Raw genomic sequence first — 24,470 nt, 5'->3', positions numbered from 1 at the left:
GTAGTATGCTTTGCTGCATGGCTGCTTCAAACAGCAGCAGGATGAAGTGCACTTCAGAATTTTTAATGTGAGGTAGCAGGGTTCAAACAGCTCGGCCAGCTAGTGCGCTGTATATTCAGACCCAGCTTGCCACGCATTGACTGACAGCGTACACAAGTCTGAAGTGACTCGGAAGTCAGTTTTTTAGTGTCAAGCTAATGATGGTTATTAGGATTTAAGAGACGAGAGGGATCTAGTGTTACAATGTCTAATTTTGTTGGAGAACATGGCATGTGTGTTATACCACAAAGGCTCCATAAATACTGAGGCACCTCCTAAAACACTCTGCACGAAGAGCCCTCCAGCAGCTTGCGGAAACGACGGTTAGAAGGCAATGCTAGGCAAGTGGCAAGCATGGTGCTCACCAGGGTTAATAAAGGATTCAGAAATACTTTTACCTAAGCAATTATTAGCTTAGTTTTAAAGCCTAGATCATAAGTTCTACGCTCCACCTTCTTGGACGTAATTGAGGTTTTGTAATCTTGGAGGGGATCCTGTTCCAAATGTCCACTGGAGCCAAGGAAAATAATCCCATTGAGTTCAAAGAGCTGTGGATCAGCCCGATCAGTATCCGGGGGACACCCAATAAACCTAAGTAAGTGATTTTATATATTAAAAAAAAATGAGCAGAAAAGATACAGTCATCTCTACCTTTGAAAAATCATACTGCATCTGGCAGACAGCTTGGAGAACAGATTTGTATTTATTTAAGCAGCAAATTACTATTTCCACCTTTGCTTATAAAGAAATGCCATTTTTGCCATAGTTCAAAAAAGAACGATTTACTTTCATCATATAAACTCTTTGCTTTGACTTCCGAGACTATTTCTGAAGATCAAGAAGCTGTTTGAGATGAGAGGGATGATGTTTAAAAGGCAGGAGCAAGCAGAGAGCTGACCTCATTCTCGCTTTAGGATCTGACGATATGAGGGTGTTAAAGCTGTAAATATAATGGGCCAAACTTTTGATACGAGAGAACAGAAGAAAACTGGATAGCTGCCAACCCCCTTTCACGAACCGCCAAACCCCTTTCATTAACTGCACAGGATTTGGCACCACCCACCCAAGAAAATTAGTAAACATTAAAAACAAAAAGCATTATCCACAGAACAGGAATGGGAGGGTAGTTCACCAGTCAATGGCCAATGCTAGTATTTTCAATAAGGGTGCAAGGGCTTGATCAGCAAATAAATACTTTTGAAGATTAGTCATCTCCAGACAGGTACCTACTTCAGAGAAGGCAAAATTATGGGTAAGTAAGTACATTTTATCTACCCTCCCCCCCAGCACCTGGTGTTCTGTGATCCATTATAACTGGGAAGTAACCAGTAATAAAACAAATCTCCACCAACTGGAGGCAAACTTAAACATCACTTGACATGAAGAGGACAAGCCAGTTCTTATCTGAGGGGTTTTTGTCTTTTTTTGGGTAGTGTTTTGTTTTGTTTTTTTTTTACTTTTCTCTCTTTCCTTCATCAAGGGTTTTACTGAAAGATAGCCAAAGGAAAGACTGCAGACAGAACCTTATGTCCAAAAGTCATATCAGACAAAGAGAACACATCTGTTTTGAAGTGATATAAGAATGCACTGAAGACTATGTGGCCATATGACAAAGTTACTTGCATGACTATGCTGTACTGCTCAGGAAGAAGGCAAGTGAGTGCTCACAGAAAAGGAAGATCTTTAATGTACAATTTATAGGCCTGAAAGACTCCTGAATTTACCCATCTGGAAACAGTGGAGAGGGTTGCTTGGCCCTTCTGCTTAGGTTCCCCATCTAACACTAAAAACACATCAGATTTTCTTTGGGATTTAGTTTTGTGTAAACAGAGTTGGGATGTCCCAGCCACAACAAGTGCACAAAGGTTTCTCCTCACTGTGAGACGGCCCCCAAACTTACCATCTCTCCTGGCCAATGTACTCATGGCAAAATGTTTTTTCCTGTTAGGAAAGACTCCCCCCATATTTGCAAAAGAGAAGGTTCAGAGGTTACCTGAAACATCAAATTGTTCTATTAGCCTCCTCACATCATCTCAGGGCTGCAAAAAAGCACTAGAATTGGAAGAAATAAGTGACAAGGCTCCTAACATTGAGACTTGCACCTTCAAGAAGCTAGGAGTCTGACCTAATCAGAGCTCATCTAGAAGGAACTCCAGGATATATGTGGTTGTGAGACAAAACAGGATGCAGCTGACCAATAGTCTACCCTTTTGCTCAAATGTAACTGGTTTTAATCATTAGATGCCTTGTTTTGTGAGCACAGGTCACTTGCTGGAGGATTCTCTGCTCCTTGAAGTCTTTAAACCACGATTTGAGGACTTCAATAGCTCAGACATAGGTGAGAGGTTTCTTGCAGGAGTGGGTGGGTGAAATTCTGTGGCCTGCGTTGTGCAGGAGGTCGGACTAGATGATCATAATGGTCCCTTCTGACCTAGTATCTATGAATCTATGAAAAGACTGTCCTTAATGAAGGCTTGGTAAGCACCCAGCTGGTACTACTGTAAATAAAGTAAGTAATAATCAGCAAAACTTCCTGCTCCAGGAGCAAAAGACTTTCCCTGGCTTCATTCTGGACTTTTAACTTGTTCCTGCCTGGAGGGCCAGTATGCCCTGGAGCTCTCGTTGCTCTTAACATGAATGGCAACCAAGTCCAAAGAGATTAAGAAGAGAGAGAACTACTCTAGCCCCTTGGAACTCTAGGAAGTTGTCCAGATGAACTTCCTGAGACAGCCATTTGCCTTGAATTGAATGGAGCCATTCTGAGCTCACACAGACGTGCAGAAGATATACTGGTTTCTAGTTCTGGAAATTCCACTGATAGTCAAGAAAATTTGTACAAAACAGAGCAAAGTAACAGTTTTCACATCTGCTCACAGTCAAACAAAGTAACTGGAGATCCTGGATGGAAAATACCTGAGTTCCTCAAAGAAATACAGGTTATGAAATATTTCTTTGAGTAACTGGACTACAATCAGGAATGTCTGATAGAATGCCCAAAGGTGGATCAGATGCTGAAGGCATTAAGGAGGTCCTCTGAAAACAGATGAAGAAATCAAAGGGCTTAAGTACTTTGAAAGGTCTAGTCAGTATGAATAGATACTATGGGCGGGCTACCAACAAGTCATATTTGACGGTCATAGACTGGCCAGAGTTGTTATCAGACTCATTAAAAAAAAAAAAAAAAAAAAGAGAGAGAGACAGGAGAGAAGCCAAAGGGTCAGGAATTAGAAATGGGTCTGCAAAGCTGCAAAATGCAGGTAGCTTGAGTGGCACATGTGAACTGGCACAGGTTTCCTTGTAGTACTATGAAAATCCTGATGAAAAAATCTGTCAGAAACCTAGATTCCATTCAGAAATGGGCTTTGCATCGTTAGTCTAGACAAAACTAGTACTGAGCAAACTGTGTGTGTTCTCTTTCCTACCAGGCAGTCTTGAGAGAACATCCTTCCCCCTCCGCCCTGACCCACTACCCCCCTCCAAACAAAACAACCACTCAAAAAAGGAGCATTCATTTCTGATGAAATTAGGTTCGCACTGCTGTCCTTCACTGCCTGTTCACTGGTGAAGAGGAAGGGTGGGTGAAGGAGGGCAACTTGAAAATCAATGGAAAGATTTGGATGATTTAGAGAGCCCAACCTGGCTGATGTGAATTTTTTTATTTGCAAGAATTAAAACAAAAACAAAAGCCTCTATTCTAAGAGAAAAATAGTAAAAAACAACAACTCTTTTTGGCTCTCTTCTCGCCCCCAACCACAAAAAGACATCTTATTAAAAGATGGAACTAACCACCTCAGAAATGGCAAAGCCACTCCTCATCTACTGGGCCACCCAGCCTGACAGTTGAAAAGACGCTGCTGAGTTAGGCGTCAGCATTCACAAGTTCATGCAGCAATACTCAGTGTTAAACCCGCTGAAGTACTGTTACAGCCATGCAACAAAATGGTGCACTCTCAATGCTGACGTTTTAGCCATGGATCTCAGCTATTGCGACTGCCCACTGGAGCTGGCAGGCTCATGCTGTGAGCAACGGGCCACTATCAGCAACATCTGAAAAAAACCTGCTGGCAGGCTAAAAAAATGGCACACTGGGCTGTTCTGGCACACGTGAAGGAAACCAGGAAGAACTGTCACTCTCCCTGTAAATTCCAGCTAGGGTGGTCTGTTGGCACATGCAGGCTGCCAGTGTGAGCTGGGCTCCACTGCCTTGGTAAGAAAAGCAATCGGCAGGTGTGGTTCAAACAGAGCAGGCTGGGTTAGACCACACTGCCTTATGGGAGGCCAAATGGAGAACAAGTCTACTGGCACCGATAGGCTAGACTGCTCCACTACATCCTGTTAAAACAAAGCTGTGGTAACATGGAGGCCTGGACGAAACTCCCCTCGCCCCCACCCCACACACAAAGGCAGTCTCTTGCCAGGGAGCCACACTGGCAGACTGGGCCCCACTGCTGTGCTGACTGACTCACTGAGGAAAAGCCAGGAATAGAAGTACACAGATCCCCTCAGGCTACCATGATGTCATGGTAACTGGTGACAAATATAGGGAATCTGAGCCATTTCCTTTTGTTTTTAACTGTACTTAGGTTTTCAAAGCCTGGGAGAGTCCAATGGCCCTCAAAGGAGTGGGACTAAATGAACAATTGAGAGGACTGGGGTGCAAGACACCAGATACAAGGACTAGCAAAGGCCGCTTCAGGACAATCAGGGCAAAAATACCTGGTTACTGTATCAGACAGGAAGTGGTTAGGAGGGTGGTCCTGCCTCATGGGGTTTTCCTACCTCTTGGATACACTACCTTTAGCCTCTTGGATACACTTCTGGATGCCACATTTCATCCCAGTCAGCACAGACCAGCCAAGATCTCTGGCTCATGGCTTCCAAAACACCAGCTCCTGCTGATGAATTTCCACCCCAAATAGCTTATTAAGGCTTGCCTGCTACATGGCTGCTGTTGGAGTCAGCTCTTCTTTCCATGCTTCACCTTGACCGAGAGCACCATGTAGCCAGGAACAACTGCCCTGGTGATTCTGCAAAGCCAACTCCTGCTCCTGAATTCCTGCCCCAAGCAGCATAAGGCTTGTAGAGTGGGTACCACGCGCCTTACTGCACATTTGGGTGGTGTGCAGGAGCCCCATTGATCTCAGCTGGGCCAGGACCAGCTGTAGGCACCAGCAAAGCAAGCAAGTGCTTGGGGCAGCACAATTCCAGGGGCAGCATTCCAACCATCCTTTTTTTTTTTTTTTTTTGCTTGGGCTCTCGGAGTTTAGGGCCGCAATTTTTTTGCTTGGGGCAGCAAAAAACCTAGAGCCGGCCCTGAGCTGGGCATGCCAACACTGGCAGGTTTTCTCCTCAAACACCAGTTTCCTACAGACTCCTAGTCTCAAAAATCCTCTCTGTATTGCACCTGAAAGAAAGAGAGAAAGTAAAACAATAGAAAAAGCTCGTGCCTGATCACAGAGAGAAGAGAGACCCAGAGATGCCTCCCGCTTTGTGGAGCAGAAGTGAAACACTGGGAAGTTAGGCAACACAAGCAATTCTCAGAACAGCACCACCTGCTGGCCTTACAGAAGTGAGGGGGGGGTTTGCTTGGAAGATTAGGAGGAATAAAGTATTTGTAATTCATCATAGAGCACCAGGTTCCCAAGAAGGAAAAATCTTTTATAGAATAAGTTATCTGGATTTGGTTGAACCTTCCCTGGGAAAAGGCCAGCCACACAATTTAAAATACAAAAGGCTCAAAGGGTTATTTGGCTCAGGTAAGTTTGAAGTCAACATTCTCCCTGAATTTTACTCCTATTTTTGTAACCTGTTTACAGCACAATAAAATCATATTTTCAACTCTAACAGCACTCTCCATCCAAGGATCTTAAAGTGCTTTACAATCATTCCCCACAAAAAACCTGCACTTGCTTGAAGACTTCATAGCCTCCCAAGAATGCTAGCCTCAGAGCTTGAGAAACCTTTCCTTGATCAGTTCAAGAGCTGCACCCAAGCAGACTTGACTCTTGCAACATTATATAGATACAGCACACACAACTATTTTTATATCATTTCAGGTTTCTGCTATGGCTCCCAGTAAAACCAGTCAAAGGTGCATTTTTATTTATCTGCAATGACTAATTGAAACTGGACAATATGAGCAGCATATATTAAAAATAATTCTAGTTAGTACAGTGAGTGGGTCCCCTATTTGCAAGCTTTATCCAGCATCACTTTACTCTTGAGTTCAGATTCCAACCTCATTCAAGCTGCAGTTGACTGCATGTCAACCATAGGGTTTCCACCTGATCATCCCTTTTGTGAGGTAGCTCCCCCAGGAAATACGTAATGGGGCTCAGTACACTGACAGCTGTCCAGCTGTACGGGCTCAGGATCATCCCTGATGTTCCTTAGTTTTGTACCTCAGAAATGGCAGCCCTAGCCAACTGACAGATAGTATTTAATTCCAGTCCTTAAAGGTCCAGAGGTATCAGACTTCAAAGTTAAAGTCTATTTTAGGTCATTTGTAGACGTTTTAAATTATATCTACTTTAAATGCATCATCTCCTCTGAGCCCTGTATGTCAGGATTCACACTAAGACATCTGTCTCTACAGGTGGAAGGATGCAAGAAATGTTTCCAATAAAAATTTAAAAAAAAACATTAAAAATATTTTAAAAACATTTAAAAATATTTTTAAAAAATTCCTAATAGCATTGTTACATATGTGGTATGTGCAGAATACATGATGGTCAGTGGTGGTATCATGGTTTTATTAGCATTCACTTAGGATGGTGGTGGTTTTGCCACTAGTGAATAATATAACAATTCAAAATTGCACAGAAATAAAATGTTTGTATTGCACCATACCATGTATTCCATATAATATATGTTTTAAAAATAGAAGACAAAAAGATGATTGCTTTTTGAACAAGAGCTCTATATGTTACCACCTTTGTAAAAATATGCTCAAAATGTTTGGCTCATGTAGATTTTCCTGAAGTGTTCAGAACAAATCTAGGTCTGGCTTCATTAAATCATTTGCCTTGAAGATGCGAGATTCTATTTTTAGGGATTTCCCCAAAAAACATTTCTGAACATAAAACAACCAACACTGATGCACAGCAGAGAATAGTTTGCAATTTCCTGCTATCAAATACTTGTATTCAAGTAGAAAGCATTCAGCCATAATTTTACAGGGTCAACCAGATCGTCTGCATAGACCATTCTCTTTCTGGTACATTCCAAAATACCCATTGCTCAATAAAATATTATTTAACATTAGGAGTTGCAAAAATTGATTGATATTGTTGATATTAAGGGGCTAAGAATATTTGTGCCTTCTGAAAGAATTGCCTGAAGAGTAAAATCCTGGATCCACTAAAGTCAATGGCAAAGCTCCCAGTGACTTCAGTGGAGCCAGGAGTTCACCTCAAACATTCACCCCAATGTGTTCCTTCCAAAAGACTGCATGTTAGCAAATCTAAGAGGCTTTTTCTTTTAAAAACATCAGTTTCTATAGTCTTAATAAACCATTTATAAAAAAACAAATATTTATCAACATGAATAACAAGACAGCTTATATTACTCAATATTAGGGACATTACATAAATTCCCTCACCATATATACAATATCTTTGGATGGCAAATATAGTTGGATCCGATGAAGTGAGCTGTAGCTTACGAAAGCTTATGCTCAAATAAATTTGTTAGTCTCTAAGGTGCCACAAGTACTCCTGTTCTTTTTCCAAATATAGTTGAAGAGCTTGAAATAACAGTACATATCAATTCTAAAATAATGGTATTCTTTTAATGCACCTTAGTCACTGCATACATATTTTAAAAATAAATTTACTGACATATCTATATTATTCCTTTCACTTACAGCATCACTTGGTATTTTCCAATATGCTCATTCCAGTCCTTCACCATCTTCCTCCCCCTTGGCCATATTTAAGAATAGCAATCTCTGAATGTTTTAAGCGATACTTCATAAGTATTGATGAGCTTTTAAAAAGCTGTAGGTTAGCAGTTGATTCAGAAAGACTGATATCCCTGTGCAGTGTGCTTTATTGGAAACGTTAATATGACATAAAACTAAGCCGGAAAATAATGTAACCAAGTAAAACTAAGGCCCTGACTCAGTTAGGGGTGGGATTTTCAGATAAGCTTAAATGACTAAGGAACACAAGCTCCATTGAAAGTCAATGAGACACGCTCCTGAGTCACTTAGATGCTTTTGAAAATCCCATTCTAAGAAAAAACGTGTTCTAAAATTAAAATGGTGTTAAGTTAAAAGTATTAGCCAACACATATTTGACATGTTTTTAAACACAACTTTGCACTTAATGTAGGTGGGTTTAACACCCTCAATACACATTAACTGGTCTTGGTCAACTCTACAGGGGACTATTTTCCTACTACAGACATGGCCTAAGAGATTAAAAATAGAAAATGTAACACCCCAGTAATGATTAAGAACTAGTTGACAACTGCCCCTTATATAGGAGTTCTCTGGTAATGGAATTAATCACATGGATTGCAGCTACCACAAGTGAATGGTCTCTCTCGAGGTTTTCCATAAAAATCAAAAAAGCATACAAAACTTTTATTAATTAACAACACCATCTCTCAGAGTTTTGACCCTTAGTAACCTAAAAGTATGGTGAATTCAGTGGCTGCTAATTCTGAGGCAGGGGTGTGAAACTTGATTTTGTTGTTACCTGTATGTCCACAGACTTCTACAGTGAGACCCATCTTGTGTCTGGCATAAAGACCTTGCTAACCTTGCTCACCAATAAGAAATTTCTCCTCCTGCCCCCACTGTGCAGTACATGATCCAATAGTTCAGAAAACATCCTTTTAAATAAAACCCCTGGCCCAGTAATCCAGAGGGTGCTTTTCTTGTTTCTGTGTTTCTGCAGAGACACCGTGGAGGATGAAGGAATCAGGTTGTGGTCTCAGCTATTCTGTGCCATTTACAGTAAATAAGGTAGTGAACTGTAAACCAATGCTTAACCAAGCTTCTCTGATGTTCTCTCCTCAGTTGTCCTAAGCTTTCTTCTTTGTGCTATACCTTTAATTTTACAAATCAATTTGCTTTCTTTCTCCCCACAGTAACTCCTCTTTGACTTCTTTTCGCTCTAGTTCTTATTTTTAATCAATTTGTTTGCTCCGCCTTTTGAACAGAGCCTTTGTTTCCCTACTCAGACACATTTTAACTAACCTTTCCTTCAACTGCCTGCCAATCCAGGACTTTTGACTACCTAGTACAACATTGCCCTTCCAACACAGTTTGACCAAGGAGCAGGATTCTCTCTTGATCTGTAAGGTCACTCTGAACAGAATGAGAAGGCTCTGATAAAAAATGCCCTAGCTCCAACTACAGTAGCACTTCCACTGTAGTGACCACTGCTGGAGTTGTTGCAGCAGGGAATTACAGGTCCAAATTTTGCTAGTGTAGACAAAGTCTTTGAGAGCCAGAAGCAGCTTTTTCCAGCAGAGTTGGGTAGGACACTGTAGTGTATTGGCTGTGGGCAAAGGTTAGCTATTTTCAAACAGACATAAATCTTCATAAAACTCCATCCTCTCAATAAATTTTGATAAATGGTCATCAGTCACCTTGGCAAATGGTGACTGGATTTCAGTTTGTCTTGTTCTTTAGAGTAGACATGACAGCTAAAGGAACTCAAAGTAAATCCACTGAATTTTCAAGTAAATCTTGAATAAACTTTGTTGATGGATCAGTCCATGGACTGATAAAAGTCCATTTACTGCAATCACCATTAGCATTTTCTCATTCATTTATTACTTAAACACAGGTGGCATTAAGCAATCGCAATACTTTTTAAAAATATTTTTAATTGTTTCAAATGTAGTTCAGATTTACAAAGTTTTTTTGTTTTTTGCCAAACAGAACATCTGAAGATCCCTTCAAGAATGCCACTCCAACTACCATATTTACTCCCCCTTTTCTCACCTTTGGGGACCTTAGTCAAAATTTTCAAACCTGAGTGCCTGAAGTTGAGATCCTAAATCCATTTTTGCCACCTAAATATATGTAGCCCAATTTTCAGAAATGCTCATTATCCAAGTGCCATTGAAGTCAATGAAAGATGAAGATGCTTTGCTCCTATTAACAGGGGTATTTTGATTTGGTTCTGAAATACGAATATCAGAGTCCAACTTACGGCACCTGATTGAGAAGTTTTAGCTCATTTGTCATTAGTGGCATCTCTCTCCACAGTGGTTAGTCAATCCATCTCAAGATTCCTCTTTTCCCACGCATACAACATACATTCCTTTCTCTAATAAGAAAAGCTTTCAGAGTTTTCCATATGTAATTGTTTCTTCGTGCACAGACTTCAGATTAGCCCTGAAGTAAAGTGTTTTTTGGAATAAAAGGTACATAAATATTGTGTAGCTACACGGCACCTTAAAACAGGATGTCTATAAAATGAAAATCAAAGGTCAGTTTAGAAGTAACCCCAAGACTGTATTGAACTCCATAGCTGTTGTAGAAGTCAACCACATTATAGATCATTCCATTTTCTCCATTGCCTTGTAAGGACTGCTGCCAATTGCCACTCTGAGAAAATACCATGTAATTTCAAGGCAGAGTATATGCTAGTCCTCATTTAACTGGCTTCCCAAACTGTGGTTGCAGCCATGCAGCTGTTCTCCCTCCTAAAGTAGCAATCACTGTGGTCATTTTTCCTTACAATACCTCCCAGTTTGGTCATGATGAACCACCTTTGGCTTGGCTTTAGGTTTTTTGGATATTGTAAACACTAACATTACAGTTCTTCAGAATATGGCCAAGCCAATTTTATATTTAATCCTTCCTTCTATTGTAGATTTTACAGCCAATGGCATTTTTGTGCCAAACTCCCACATGGACAGACTAGGGGGCTTTTATTTGTTTTGGCCAGGGTTCGGAGGTGTTTAATTACACCCTTGAAAAAGTAAATACTCACTGTGTCCTATATAGTTTCTGTATCAGAAAATTTGGTCTCTATAGGGTTAGGAGGGAAAAAAGTTTATTTGACTTGGAAAACAGACATAGCTATAAAGGATTAGGAGAACCGTCACTTGTCAGCTAAGCAGAAAACATGGCAACATTTTTGTGTCAGAATCCTATCTGTCACCTTTCAGGGCAACTGCTTCTGTATTTCTCCCTCTGTGGTCCACTAAGGAAACCCATTCCAGCTCCTCGGCCACCAGCATAGAATCATAGAATATCAGGGTTGGAAGGGACCTCAGGAGGTCATTTAGTCCAACCCCCCTGCTCAAAGCAGGACCAGTCCCCAATTTTTGCCCCAGATCCCTAAATGGCCCCCTCAAGAATTGAACTCACAACCCTGGGTTTAGCAGGCCAATGCTCAAACCACATGCGTCTCTCCCCATCTTGACCAGGGTTTTTGCAGGCTACGCAGTTTCCTGCCTACGTTTTGATATTCCCAGTAAGCCAGACCGCCTAAACAGGCCAATGTCTGCACTTTGCTTTCTCTCCAAGGGCTATGATCAACGTAACTGCCAGTAGTTATGAGTCCCACCCAGCTCTTTCGAAAAAAGCACACACATTCTAAAGGTGAAGGCAGTACAGGGAAAATATATTAAAAACATTCAGAGAACCTGCACGTATCTTAATAAGTTTATAAGAGATCAGCCATGATCACCAACAAGGGCTCTGGTAGGAGCCAGTCCTTCAGACTCCACAAAGAGGGTTTTCGGAGGTTAACAAGCATCCCCATGAATAGTTCAGTCTTTCCTTTATACAGTATTGGGCCCTACCAAATTCCGGTCAATTTTATGGTCATAGGATTTTAAAATTACTCTGTTTCAGGCTTTCAGATATTTACATCTGAAATGTCATGGTGTTGTAACCAGGGCAGGGGGCTCATCCCAAAAGGGAGTCATGGGGGCTCACAAAGCTGTTGTAGAGCATGTGACGCAGGATTGCCACCCTCACTTCTGCACTGCCTTCACAGCCCAGCTGGACTCTGAAGGCAGGACAGCTGTGGAGCTACCTGCAACTGGGGGAGGTACCCAGACCCATGGGTCTGATATTCCTCGCAAGAGCAGCTGCTCTTCCTTCCCCTGCATGGCCGCTCTGAGCCCGGTGCCCCCATCTGGGGCGCCCCCAGCCCTGCCTCTCCACCTCTCCTGCAATAGCTAGTTCTCAAGGGAGATGTCTGATTTCACAGTCTGTGACACGTTTTTCATGGCCGTGAATTTGGTAGGGCTCTATCTATAAAGCTTGAGCCTTTGAAATCCTGGTCTTATGTAACATTGGATCACCAGACAAAGACCCACTCCCCAGGGTTTAGCTTCAAAAGGCTGGTGTTTTGCATAACTGGGGGTGGGTAATTTGCATTTACCTTACCCTAGACATTTCCCAGGAAATCCACTTCACACATATTGTCCCAAAAGACCATTCTTGTCTGCCACATTGTTCAATATAGTCTTTTGATCATCCAGATGCACAATACATAACCATTGCAAAGATACTTAAACTTAATTCAATAAGGTGTTGCAAGGATATTGCAGAAAATTGCATATTTGTTACACCGTCATCAGCATAAACATGTGTTTGTTGCCTGAGGATCTGGTATTTAACAATATATGTGATAGCCAAAAATCACAGTCTTTGGAGATGCTGGTGATTCCATAGAGCTTATTAAAAAAATAAAAAAGCATAATCTGAACTTCAGAGAACCATGTTATGTATAATTAAAATTTTAAAAGTGTATTGATTCACTATTAAAGGTGCATAGCCAGGCACCCAAAAGGAACTGCATACATTACCAAAGTCCAATCTTAAACAAGTTCTGAAATATATATCGGTCCTCAATTTTTAGATACATGTGAATCTAAAACATGTTATCACAGATAAAAACTGTAAGTATGTATATGCATAAGAGGGCATATTTACATATTTAAATATTCAAAATGCAGGAAATACAAAAATGAAGGTTGAATATTCAGTTGTGAAACCTGAATGCTGCGTTATAAATTTTTCCCTAACATATAATTTCTTATTTTTGTTGTTGTTTTTTTAAAATAAGTGAAAGGGGCAAAAGTAATCTCATAATAGGCCCAAGTCTCCCAAGGTCAGCTGGGGTTTATCAGCATTATCTGAAAAACATGTTATTGTAGATTTAAGAAGCACAAGTCAGAGGAATGGCAGTTAAAGTTAAGGTCTTGATCCAGCCATGCACTTGGGTAACTTCAGGCACAAATAGTCTAATTGCTTTTAACGGGACTAAGCATAAGTTTAAGTGCTCTGCTGGATGGGGGGCCATACACATTCCCATACATATGCTCGTATATATATGATATAAATGTTGTTTTAAAAAACCCTTAAGGCATATTAATCCCTTCCTACACCCTTGAGAGCTGTCCAGCTTCCTAGTCTCTCCAAGTTGTGTTTTTTCCTCCCAGTTTAAACAGATGCAAGGCCATTACAACTTTCTCTCTTTCATTTGCAAATAGAGACGTACACAAAATATGGGGTAGGAGGAGGAAAAGGGGACAGGAAAGTGCAGGCTAGCTGATGAAGTTTCCAAAACACAACTGCTGCCTTAAATACTGTACATCATCAACCTTTAGATGTTTTCTTTAATTTGGGAGGCATAAGTTTACCAAGCATGTTTAGTAAACAACTTTAAAACCAAGCAGACAGTGTTGCATCAGCTCACCGTTGGAATATATTCTTCATAACCATAAATGCTAGATTTTTTTTTAAATGAAGACTTAAAATCTGTAGCAAATGAAGGAGCTGAGAAATGCTGGTATGGCGTATCACTGCTTAGTGGCTCCAGGGGTGTTAAATCCTGCTGCCACTGACTCCACAAGGTATTAAGAATGGGACCCTTCCTTTTTGTCTTGTCCATACCTGCTCACCTCCCATCTTTATTTCTGCAGCATCCCACTATTGGTCTCCCTGGGTCCATAGCTTCCCCCTCCAGATCTATCCCCAAACACAACTGCTAAAATTATCTTCCTCATCTAATCACACCACCTCACTTTCTCCAGCTGTTCCTCCCCCGCCCCCCAACCATACCAAGTTTAAATGTCTAGTTCTCTCCTTCAAGGCCATGTATAGCTCCAGCTATTTACATTATCCTCCTTAGTCCCCTTCTCTGGGTATGTCTACATGGCAATTAAAAACCTGCGGCTGACCCATCTCAGATGACTCGAGTTTGGGGGCTGTTTAATTAGAGTGTAAACTCAAGTCCAAGCCCAAAAGTCAACACTGCAATTAAACAGCCCCTTAGCCCAAGCCCCTTAGACCGAATCAGCTGGCATGGACCAGGTGAAGGCTTCTAATTGCAGCGTAGACATACGCTCTGCAATAGAGATGCCAACCTTGATGCCCTTTTGACCTCAATATCGCACTCCCATCTTCTTCCATTCACCCCTCTATGAATGGAATGGCCTACCAACTTCAGTATGTCAGGACTCTACCTGCTCCTTATTCAAATTCTTCTCTTCCACAATGCCTACGAACATTAACCTGAAGTGGTAAAATGCCGTCTCTACCCCCAAACACACACACACACACATACACACAATATTACACTGTTTAATAGAATCTAAGGGCTTGTCTACACTGCGAAGTTGTCAACAAAACTTTTGTCTTTCACGGATACCATCAAAAATATAAAGGGAAGGGTAACCACCTTTCTGTATACAGTGCTATAAAATCCCTCCTGGCCACAGTCAAAACCCTTTCACCTGTAAAGGGTTAAGAAGCTAGGATAACCTCGCTGGCACCTGACCAAAATGACCAATGAGGAGACAAGATACTTTCAAAGCTGGGGGGGGAGGGGAAAACAAGGGGTCTGTCTGTCTGTGTGATGCTTTTGCCAGGAACAGATCAGGAATGCTCTTCAGAACTTCTGTTAAGTTAGTAAGTAATCTAGCTAGAAATGCGTTAGATTTCCTTTTGTTAAATGCTGGTAAAATAGGTTGTGCTGAATGGAATGTATACTCTTGTTTTTGTGTCTTTTTGTAAGTTAAGGTTTTGCCTAGAGGGATTCTCTATGTTTTGAATCTGATTACCCTGTAAGGTATTTACCATCCCAATTTTACAGAGGTGATTCTTTTACTTTTTCTTTAATTAAAATTCTTCTTTTAAGAACCTGATTGCTTTTTCATTGTTCTTAAGATCCAAGGGTTTGGGTCTGTGTTCACCTATGCAAATTGGGGGTGTAGGGCTTGGGGGGGAAGACGTCTCCAAGTGGGCTCTTTCCCTGTTCTTTGTTTAACACGCTTGGTGGTTACGCTTGGCAGCATAGGGTTCAAGCACAAGGCAAAGTTTCTACCTTGAGGAAGTTTTTAACCTAAGCTGGTAAGAATAAGCTTAGGGGGTCTTTCATGCAGGTCCCCACATCTGTACCCTAGAGTTCAGAGTGGGGAAGGAACCTTGACAGGTACATAAAAAAGCCCCCCCGGGAAAGACAAAAGTTTTGCTGACGTAAGGAGCAGCATGAAAGCGGCTTTGTTGGCCGGAGCGCCCTCCTGCCGACAAAGCTAAGGCTGCTCGTGGGGCTGGAAGTATTTTGTCGGCAAAAGCGCCAATTAAGTACCAAAAAAGAGCGTTTACACACACTAAAAGCTGCGTGGTGTAGATAAGCCCTTAGCTACCACCATCTTCCAGGCCTCCTAGTGTGACATGCCTCCTCTCTATCTTTTACATTGTAAGGCTCCAGGGTAGGGACTCTTTTTGTGCCTTTCCTGCTGTGCCATTATTCCTAATATTTGCTATATTCAAGAACAATTTTCCTTTTCCTCTTTACAAAATAGAAAAAAAATCTATTTAGCTTCCCCCCCGATGAGTTCCCCTTATTCACTGTTTGTTCAGCCCAGTATTTGGATTAAAACAGCTGTACCTTGGAGAAGAGAAAATACATGAACATTTAGAGCACTATTAATGCAACTGATTTTGCATATTCTAAAGAGTACAAAGCATTTTTCACCTATTTTTTCATAAAAGGGGATTATAAAATGTGTTAAGCATGAAATCAAAATATGAGCAGATAGAAGCAAAAGATTATAGAAACATTTTGAATGAAATGAAGATATTTCACTTTCATAGCATTTTTGAGGTGAGGTGGAGAACACTAGACATACAGCTTCATAGTTCAGCGGTGGAGCTGAACAGTGGGGGAAGGTGGTCTGCTCAGCGTCCCGTGCCACAGCTGGATACGAAGCCAGGCTTCTAGCAGCAGTGTGCTGCTCTCAGGGTCCATCAAAAGTGCAGCTGAGTGTGTGCTTCCTAGCTCTGACAGAGATGCTCTAGTCCCGCTCAAGCTAGTGCTCTAAAAATAGCTGTGTAGCTGTGGGCAGCACAATGGGATAGCAGCCTGAGTACAAACAGGCTGGACTCCTGCATACATGCTTGGGCTGCTAGCCCAAGCAGTCATCTGCACTACTGCCTACTACACTGCTACTTTTAGCATGCTAGCTTGAGCAGAATTAGTGCATGTCTGTCTACCCGCATTGGTAAGTGATGTGCAGATTGTATAGACATGTAACCAAAATAAAAAACTTAAGTACTTGCTACTCATTTTCTGCTTGATTTGCTATTTGGTTTATATTACAAAACAAACAAATACTTCAGTTGCTTACTAACAACAACAAAATCACCAAGGGAGTACTACCCATATGGTGGAATTCAAATCATCAGGGCTTTCCTTTAGTCCACAAGGTAGTAGACGTAAGTTGAAGGTAGGGTGAAGGGGGAAAATGTTAAGGCGCCAATTGAACTATTTCACAGACCATTTTTAAAATCCTGCTTGTTTTCAGAAAGATTGAACTCAAACAAGAAATGTTTGCGGGGTTAATTTCACACAAATAGAAATCGCTAGACACCAAAATATTTCAGATGGCAAAAGGGGTCATTTTCAAACTGTTTCCATTAAATCCACAATAAAAAGAATCTGAAATATTCAAGTAGCATATCACTCCTATCAAGTCCAGAGGAACAGTTCCCACAGGGGATAATCCTCCAATTAAGCACCAAAATCATAGTAAGAGGGACATTACCCAAAATCTTGTCATTCTTCATTGTCTCCAGATCTCAACTGTGTAAATCAATGTAGCTCCCATTCACTTTGGAAAAGCTGCACTTATTTACATCAGTTGAGGATCTGGTCCAATACATCTCAACATAAAAATCCTTTTGAGCTCAATGTATTGCCCTTATTATTTCTGCGACCTGCAAGACCCTTTCACCAGACACTACTTATCTACCATTTCTATACTGCATTTATAAATTATCATGCCTCCACACACAAAAATTAATCTGAGCATATGGAACAATAAATTTCTCAAAATGAGAAGAAACTGAATCCTCTAGAACTCGGCAGCATTGCTGCTTATGGAGTAACTATGGTTAAGTCTTATCAAGCTAATATGTTCACTCCTTTAAAAAACTGCTAAAGATTGTAGATAATTACTGAAGTAAGGTTACTATTTTGGGTTGTTTTGTTCTATTGATCAAGTCAAACAAAAAAAGTCCCATTTAGCATTAGTTAAGTTTGCTCTCTTCAATAAACAAACCATAAAAATAAGGAAATAAAAAATTAACAGTTAAAAGGTATTAATTAAAAGCTTGCAAGTTAGGATGTGCTAGGATGAATGTTGCTTATGAAACCTTAATTCTACTCTCTAGCATGTATGAATTATGATACAGCCTTTAATTACATGATTATTAAAAATAAATAAAAATAAACACACAAGACCCCTGGTTCATTCAGTGCACAGGACAGATCTGCTCAGGGGATGAATCAGGGCTGTGTAATGAGTCTGTTGTCTGTTGCCGGCCTCATTTTTTGCAAAAGTTTAAAAGTTTGTAGTGAACAAGGGGACTGCAGGCAGAGAAAGGATGGTCTTGTGCTTAAGGCAGTTGAATGCTGCCCCAGAGTCTTGGATTCTATCCTTGCCTCTGCCACAGAGATCCTATGTGATGCTAGACAAGCTGCTTACGCCAAACTTTTCACAGGTAGTCACTTCTGCCTATAATAAACATATGGCACAAGGGGGCCAAATTAAGGTTGCATGGGCAACTTTCATCCTGGCATTGCTTGACTTTTAATCCTTAACTTTGTATTTCCCAATTTTGTATGGTTTAGTTTATTGATGGGAGCAACCTTAATAACATTAATCAAAGTATGTTTGCAAGTTTCCTTAATTTTTTTAATAGAAAGAAAATTTGATAGATGTACTATTTCAATAGTAAAGCACTTACACACTTGTCATCTTCATTGTATATTTTATTGCCATTGGTATCTTTGCAATGCTCAATATTTCACCACTCAGTGCCAAGTTGACCAATATACTGGAAGAAATTTAATTAAATTGTACTCAGACAAAACCTTTTTAAATGCAACTTTAGTTTTACTAAAAGAAAAGGAGTACTTGTGGCACCTTAGAGACTAACAAATTTATTAGAGCATAAGCTTTCGTGAGCTACAGCTCACTTCATCGGATGCTCACGAAAGCTTATGCTCTAATAAATTTGTTAGTCTCTAAGGTGCCACAAGTACTCCTTTTCTTTTTGAGAATACAGACTAACACGGCTGCTACTCTGAAACCTTTAGTTTTACTGCAACTTCATGTTCAGGGCAACTTCTAAATGACTTTTAAAAACTGTAACACAAAACCGAGTAGGGACTCATATATATTTCCTGCTTTAAAAAAAAAAAGATAAATATTCAGAAAGCTATATTCCCCAATTTGTAAGAAACATATAAATAATATACACAAAAAAGATCTTAAATTCTAAATCTTACTTTAATGTAACCCTTTTTGAGGAAAATAACAATTACCCTTTGAAAAGAAACAGTGTAATTTACCACAGTACAAACCCAAAGGAGCACAGCAGGAGCTTATCAAAATCCAGTCTGCTTTCATCGCAGCTCCTCGTGGCCCTTTCTTTGAAATATGTTAGAATAGTCTGAGGAAATCAGCTGTCAAAAGCAGCCATAGCCATGACAACCAGGATATTAGTGACTCTCCCCAAGTATGCAAATGAACTGAAGGAGGGAGTGGCTAATTCTCTCTCAAGGCACAATGTTACTACTCAGGCAGCAGCAGGGAACAGTAAATGTGTACTGTGTGAAGGGTAGGGGTGGGGAGGAATCAAGCTTTTCCAGTGATCAGATTTTCTATAATTCCCTAAAAAAACAACATACAAACACAAACACAAGTTGGAGATAATTTCACAAACATATTAATTAGCATCTGAAATTTGGTTCAAATTCTCCATAGCATGTTAACAAAAAAGGGTTCTGAAAAATGGTGAGACATTGAGGTACAGACCCTGTAAAATAGAAAATTCTGACATAACCTTAGTCTGCTACTGAGAGACCGTAAAAAAGCAAGGAGGTACAATGTACATTCTAAACTGCTAGGCACAGAGTTTAACCCATCTGGTTGTCCCAATTATGGTCCAAAGTCTCCGCTGCTGTAATCTGGCACAGTTCCAGTGACGTCTGTGGAGCTGCACTAATTTACACCAGAGAATTTGTCCTTATAGATCTGTGCCTGCAGATTTCTCACAATGAAAAAACAGCTCTAATCATGCAATGACATTACATTCAAAATTAATTCAGGCCAGTTTTTTAAAAATAAATTTATTAAGAATTTTTTCCATAAAACATTGATATCATAATCAATGCAACCATGTAATCAGAATCAAGCATTTCTGTTATAAGCAGGCACAAAAATACAAAAAAATAAAAAATAAAAAAGGCGTGAGTACACTGTTAGGTGAACTATACGTTATTAGACTACATACTTATCCTGTACTTCTGGAAAAAGGTAAAATGGAGTATCTACTTTCTGATACCAAATTTGAACAGAAAAAAGATAAACTACTGTTGTATCTCTTTGGCCTATCTACAAGACATTGAACAAAATGCTTGTTACAAAAATCTTATGGTGCTGTCATTGCCAACAGGAAGAAGAATACTGAATGGATATTTGAAATGTAAGAACTCATCTTCAGAACTCAAATGATTTGCTAAAATATCAGAACTGGTGTCCAGAGATAACTGTTTGTACTTACAAAGCAGATGTGGCCCACATAGTTATATGAATATGTAGCTTTTTAGAATATGTAGGGAAAATGTATTAGAGTAAATGTATGCATAATTCATACATATTAGACACATTAATATACATACACACGTGCTGTAAGTGAACTTTGAGGAAGTCACTTTTTCAAGAGTGCTACTATCAGATCTCTCAACAATAATACACATACTTAGCATACAGTAATATGCTTGTTTATTTCTGTACCTTTTTCTTAAAATATATATTTAAACAAGAAACAAAGAATAGTATTGAATCTTTCCATAAACTTTGTTTTCTTATTTACATTGTAATATTCCATTATACACAAAGTAAAGACTGCATTACGGTACATTATCTTTATATAGCTTTTTTGTAATACATACAGCTTGAAGCTATGTAACATCTTAGCTTGGGAAGAGAGATACAACTTATATTATAAGACTATTTAAAAACAATTCTGGCCATAATTTTGCTCTAGATTGTTTCACTGAAACCATTCTTTGTCAAAGAAAAATGCCTCACATAGGCGATGAAGAAGCAGTGTTTAAGTCACCACTGGATCCACTTAAACTTAAAAGAAATGTACAAACCACAATCACTTTTGCATTACTACACAACTACCTCTGAGGTCTGTTACTTCCTAATTTAGAACATGAATGACAGTTACTACCACATCTTTAAATTAGTTTTTTTCCATAGTTTTAGGGCATTACTTTTTAAACTGTAAACAATGAAAATTTAAATGCAACATTAATCATACATTATCTTCACCCACCTGCACAACTAGGAAGAGTTCTGATTTGTTTGGGAGAAAAATGAGCATGCACACACCCATTCACACAGAATGAGTATAAATAACAGCAGCATTTATCTCAAGTTATGGTGCACGTGGTTGCAATAAAGAGTATAAAATGAGAGTAAAATTCCCAACATCTGTTAAAACACAAAAGAGCTTATTGTACAAAATGTCATTCACATTCTCTGTATTGAGCTGAGAAGTAAGTTATTCAGTTTGCTGGGGTCTCCAGCCGACAGACTCCTCCTTCGATTGCCACAGACTGCCCTGCCACAGCTCCAGGAGGAAGTCTTGAAATGTGAGTCTGTGAAAAAATTGTGAGAACTTTAGCAATTGTGGAAAAAACTGAGAGAACTGAAAGCAGGTGGAATCGCTGGACACAAAGACATCTTAAAAAGCCCACAATGTTTAGATTGTTCAGTATGAACATATATACATGCAAATTGCAACACAACTGAAAAAGCTGCAGACCAGGAACGTTTAGTATAAAGAGGACATTAATTAATAGGAGGGGACATAGTAGACATATGCAAAATAATAAATAGTGCAGAGCAGGTAAATTGGATCCTGCAGTTTACCCTACCTACTAAGTGAACAAAGAGACTTCAGTAAAGTTGACACAAAATTAAAACTGATAAAAAGAAAACATGTTTTTGCACAATACATAATATATATGTGCTGCTCCATGAGAGAAGACATCATTAATGCCAAAAGCTTAGATGATTCAAAAAGGGTTAGAACTTAATATGTTTGTAGGACACAAACTCATGCTTCAAAGCTTAAAGCCAACTTTAACATGAAAAAGTTAGGATGAAATTCCAATGTGTACTTTTTTGAGAGTTAAACTGCAAAAATGTTTTGAGGAAAAAAAGTATGGTCATGACAGTATTTCAGCAGGAAAGATCAAAACATCCATCTAATATACTCCTTTTGTATGAGAGTTTAGTTTGTCAGATTGCTAGATGGATTTAATATATTATTCTCTATTTGTATTCTGGTAATGCTTAATGGCCCTAATGATATAGGAAGACACCATCCCTACCACCCAGAGCTGGTTGTTACTGGTTGTGAAACTGCACTAAAGGACATCTAAATATATTTTCCATATATTACTTTTCAATGTTAGTAATTGCCAAAGTTATCAAAGTGATATTATACAATTATGAATGGAGGAGGATACACCATTAAGCTGTGGTCCAACTATGAAAAAATATGAGAAACTCTATCTTGAGTCATCCAGTCCTCCATTTCTGAAAAGTATCTGTTTATTGGTTTTATATTGGCAAACATTTTGTTATTCATTATATCCAAAGGCATGTGTGAGCCCTGTTGTGTGATAAGGAGTGGTACTGCTTCAGTTTATTGTTTGTCTATTGTTTTACCTTCGAAGGAGTCACTTAAAGCCTTATAAAGAACTTATAACTTGACACATACCATTTCATGTTTAATGGTATATAGTTACTCCTTTTCTCATGTGTTTATTGGGGTTATATAATTTACATTGCTCATAACAATAGCTTGACATAATGGTTATTTCACCTCTTCAGTCCATATTTATTGTGCTCTATTTTGCAACTGCAGAAGATTTGTTTTGTACAGTCTAATCTCCTACCAAGGAGGACAGATCCGTAAGTACTGAAGAAATTTCTTTATTTTCGAGTGCATACTTTGTTGTAAATGGGCAATGATAAAGACTTTACAATTCCAAACATGTACATAAGCATATTCTGCCTTATTTTTAGTGCTGTGTTACTGTCACATGTAACCCATCATTGTTTCCATATGTAGCATTGTTATATGATATCAGCATATATTTTGGTCCACATGGTGTTGATTCTGCAATGTAATAATGCTACATATTGAAATAATGGTGGATTACATGTAGGGCCAGATGGCTAAAACAGTGCTTGGTGCACTGGGAGAGGTGTCACAGCCAGCTTGCTACAACCCTTCTACCCACTCTTCAACTCCCAGAGCTGCTGGTTTGGATGCTGTTGTAACTTAAAAAAGCCTCAGGGCTACTCTATGGTCTGTTCTATACTACAGAGTTAGGTCAACTTAAACTGCCTTGCATCAACCTAACCATGAAAGTGTCTACACTTAAATTTTGTTCCCACCGATGTAACTGTTCTGCTATGTCAACTTAACTCCACCTTTACAAGTGGTGTAGAGTCAAGGTCGATGTAGTCAGGTTGACCCAGTGTTAGCATAGAGATTGTGTTGCTTATGTTGACTGCTACTGGCTTTCAAGAACCGTCCCACAATGCCCCACACTGACAGTACAATTGATACAAGTACTCCTGGTGAGGATGTGCACCGCCAACACAAGGAGCAAAGTGTGGAGACACACAAGTGATGTAATTATTATGGCGGCTGTGTGCCAACGTAAGTTAGGGCAACTTAATTTTACAGTGTAGACATGGCCAAATCTGTCCTGGATAGTAACAGCATTCCCAGAGGCGTAGGATAGTTTTCCACCAAATGCATCCGATGAAATGAGCTGTAGCTCACGAAAGCTTATGCTCTAATAAATTTGTTAGTCTCTAAGGTGCCACAAGTACTCCTTTTCTTTTTGCGAATACAGACTAACACGGCTGCTACTCTGAAACCTGAGATAGGTGAATAGTTACTGTTGTCTACACAACAAAGATTTTGTCAGTATAGCTATAGCAGCAGTGCACTCTGTGTAGATGCACTGTATGCTGACAGGAACTTTTCTGCCAGCATAGCAATTTGCCTCCCTGAATGTTAGCTACGCCAAAAGAAGTACTCTTCTGTGAGTACTGTGTCAACATTAGGGGTTTTGCCGGCACAGCTATGTCAGCTAAGGGGTGGGGGGTTTTTCATACCCCTGATCGACATAGCTATGCTGACAAAACTTTGTAGTGTAGCTCTCACATCACACTGCCAGAGAATCACCAGCACACACTGTTCCTGCAACACCCTCATCTATTCCATGTGCTAGAAGTTAGGGAGGAGGATAGTAGTTTCCCTGGCTATTATTCCACTCAGATTCTTTAGCTGTACTCTTAGGGCAGCTTTAAGGTTTTTTTTGTGCCAGGACAAGGATCAGGTCTGTAATGCTCATGCAAAATGATTATCTGTAGTGTCTATTGAAGTTGCACTAACTGATACACTGAAGACATAAAGTCCACATTTTCCATATGTGCAGATTAAAGCCGATCACTTAATTCTGGGAATTTTATTATTTGATAATAGTTAAATCTATAACAGGTTCAGCCGATTAAATTTCATTGCCAGATATTCTGATATACTTTGCATTAGATGAAGGGACTTAGGCAAAAAATTTACACCTATTTTGCCAGTAGTCTCATTATAAAATGGTAAGCTACTTTTAAAAAAACTTATTTTTTAGGATTATTGGCTGGATTCTGCCAGTCTTCCAAATGCTGAACTCTCAATACTAGTTCAAGCTTCAGAAGAATAAGACTTGCAGGATTGGGCTTTATTTCTTTAAAGAATACTGTTTTAATTGGGAGAGATGTCACTGGCATGACCCATCAGCCTCAAACTTGGGTCACAGGAATAGGCATGCTTCAACTCTCCACTT

General features: G+C 39.7%; 1 protein-coding gene across 13 annotated transcripts in view; it reads right to left on the bottom strand.

Annotated features, from left to right (window-relative positions):
• TASP1 (taspase 1) overlaps positions 1 to 24,470 on the bottom strand; it is a 223,086-nt gene that overhangs the window by 36,325 nt on the left and 162,291 nt on the right. For 5 of the 13 annotated variants that reach the window (XM_038397300.2, XM_038397303.2, XM_043512091.1 and 2 more), the window contains one exon: positions 20,294 to 21,203. The exons of the other annotated variants lie outside the window; for them this stretch is intronic. In XM_038397300.2, the coding sequence (XP_038253228.1) occupies positions 21,111 to 21,203 (93 nt within the window). In that variant the 3' untranslated portion in view covers positions 20,294 to 21,110. Of the gene's footprint in view, positions 1 to 20,293; positions 21,204 to 24,470 lie in introns of those variants that run through there. 13 annotated transcript variants of the gene reach the window in all.

The sequence above is a fragment of the Dermochelys coriacea genome, chromosome 3 (genome assembly GCF_009764565.3).
Source record: "Dermochelys coriacea isolate rDerCor1 chromosome 3, rDerCor1.pri.v4, whole genome shotgun sequence".
In the NCBI taxonomy this organism is placed as follows: domain Eukaryota; kingdom Metazoa; phylum Chordata; order Testudines; family Dermochelyidae; genus Dermochelys; species Dermochelys coriacea.
The sequence above is the reverse complement of the archived record's forward strand: the minus strand, read 5'-3'. Positions and strand labels throughout refer to the sequence as shown.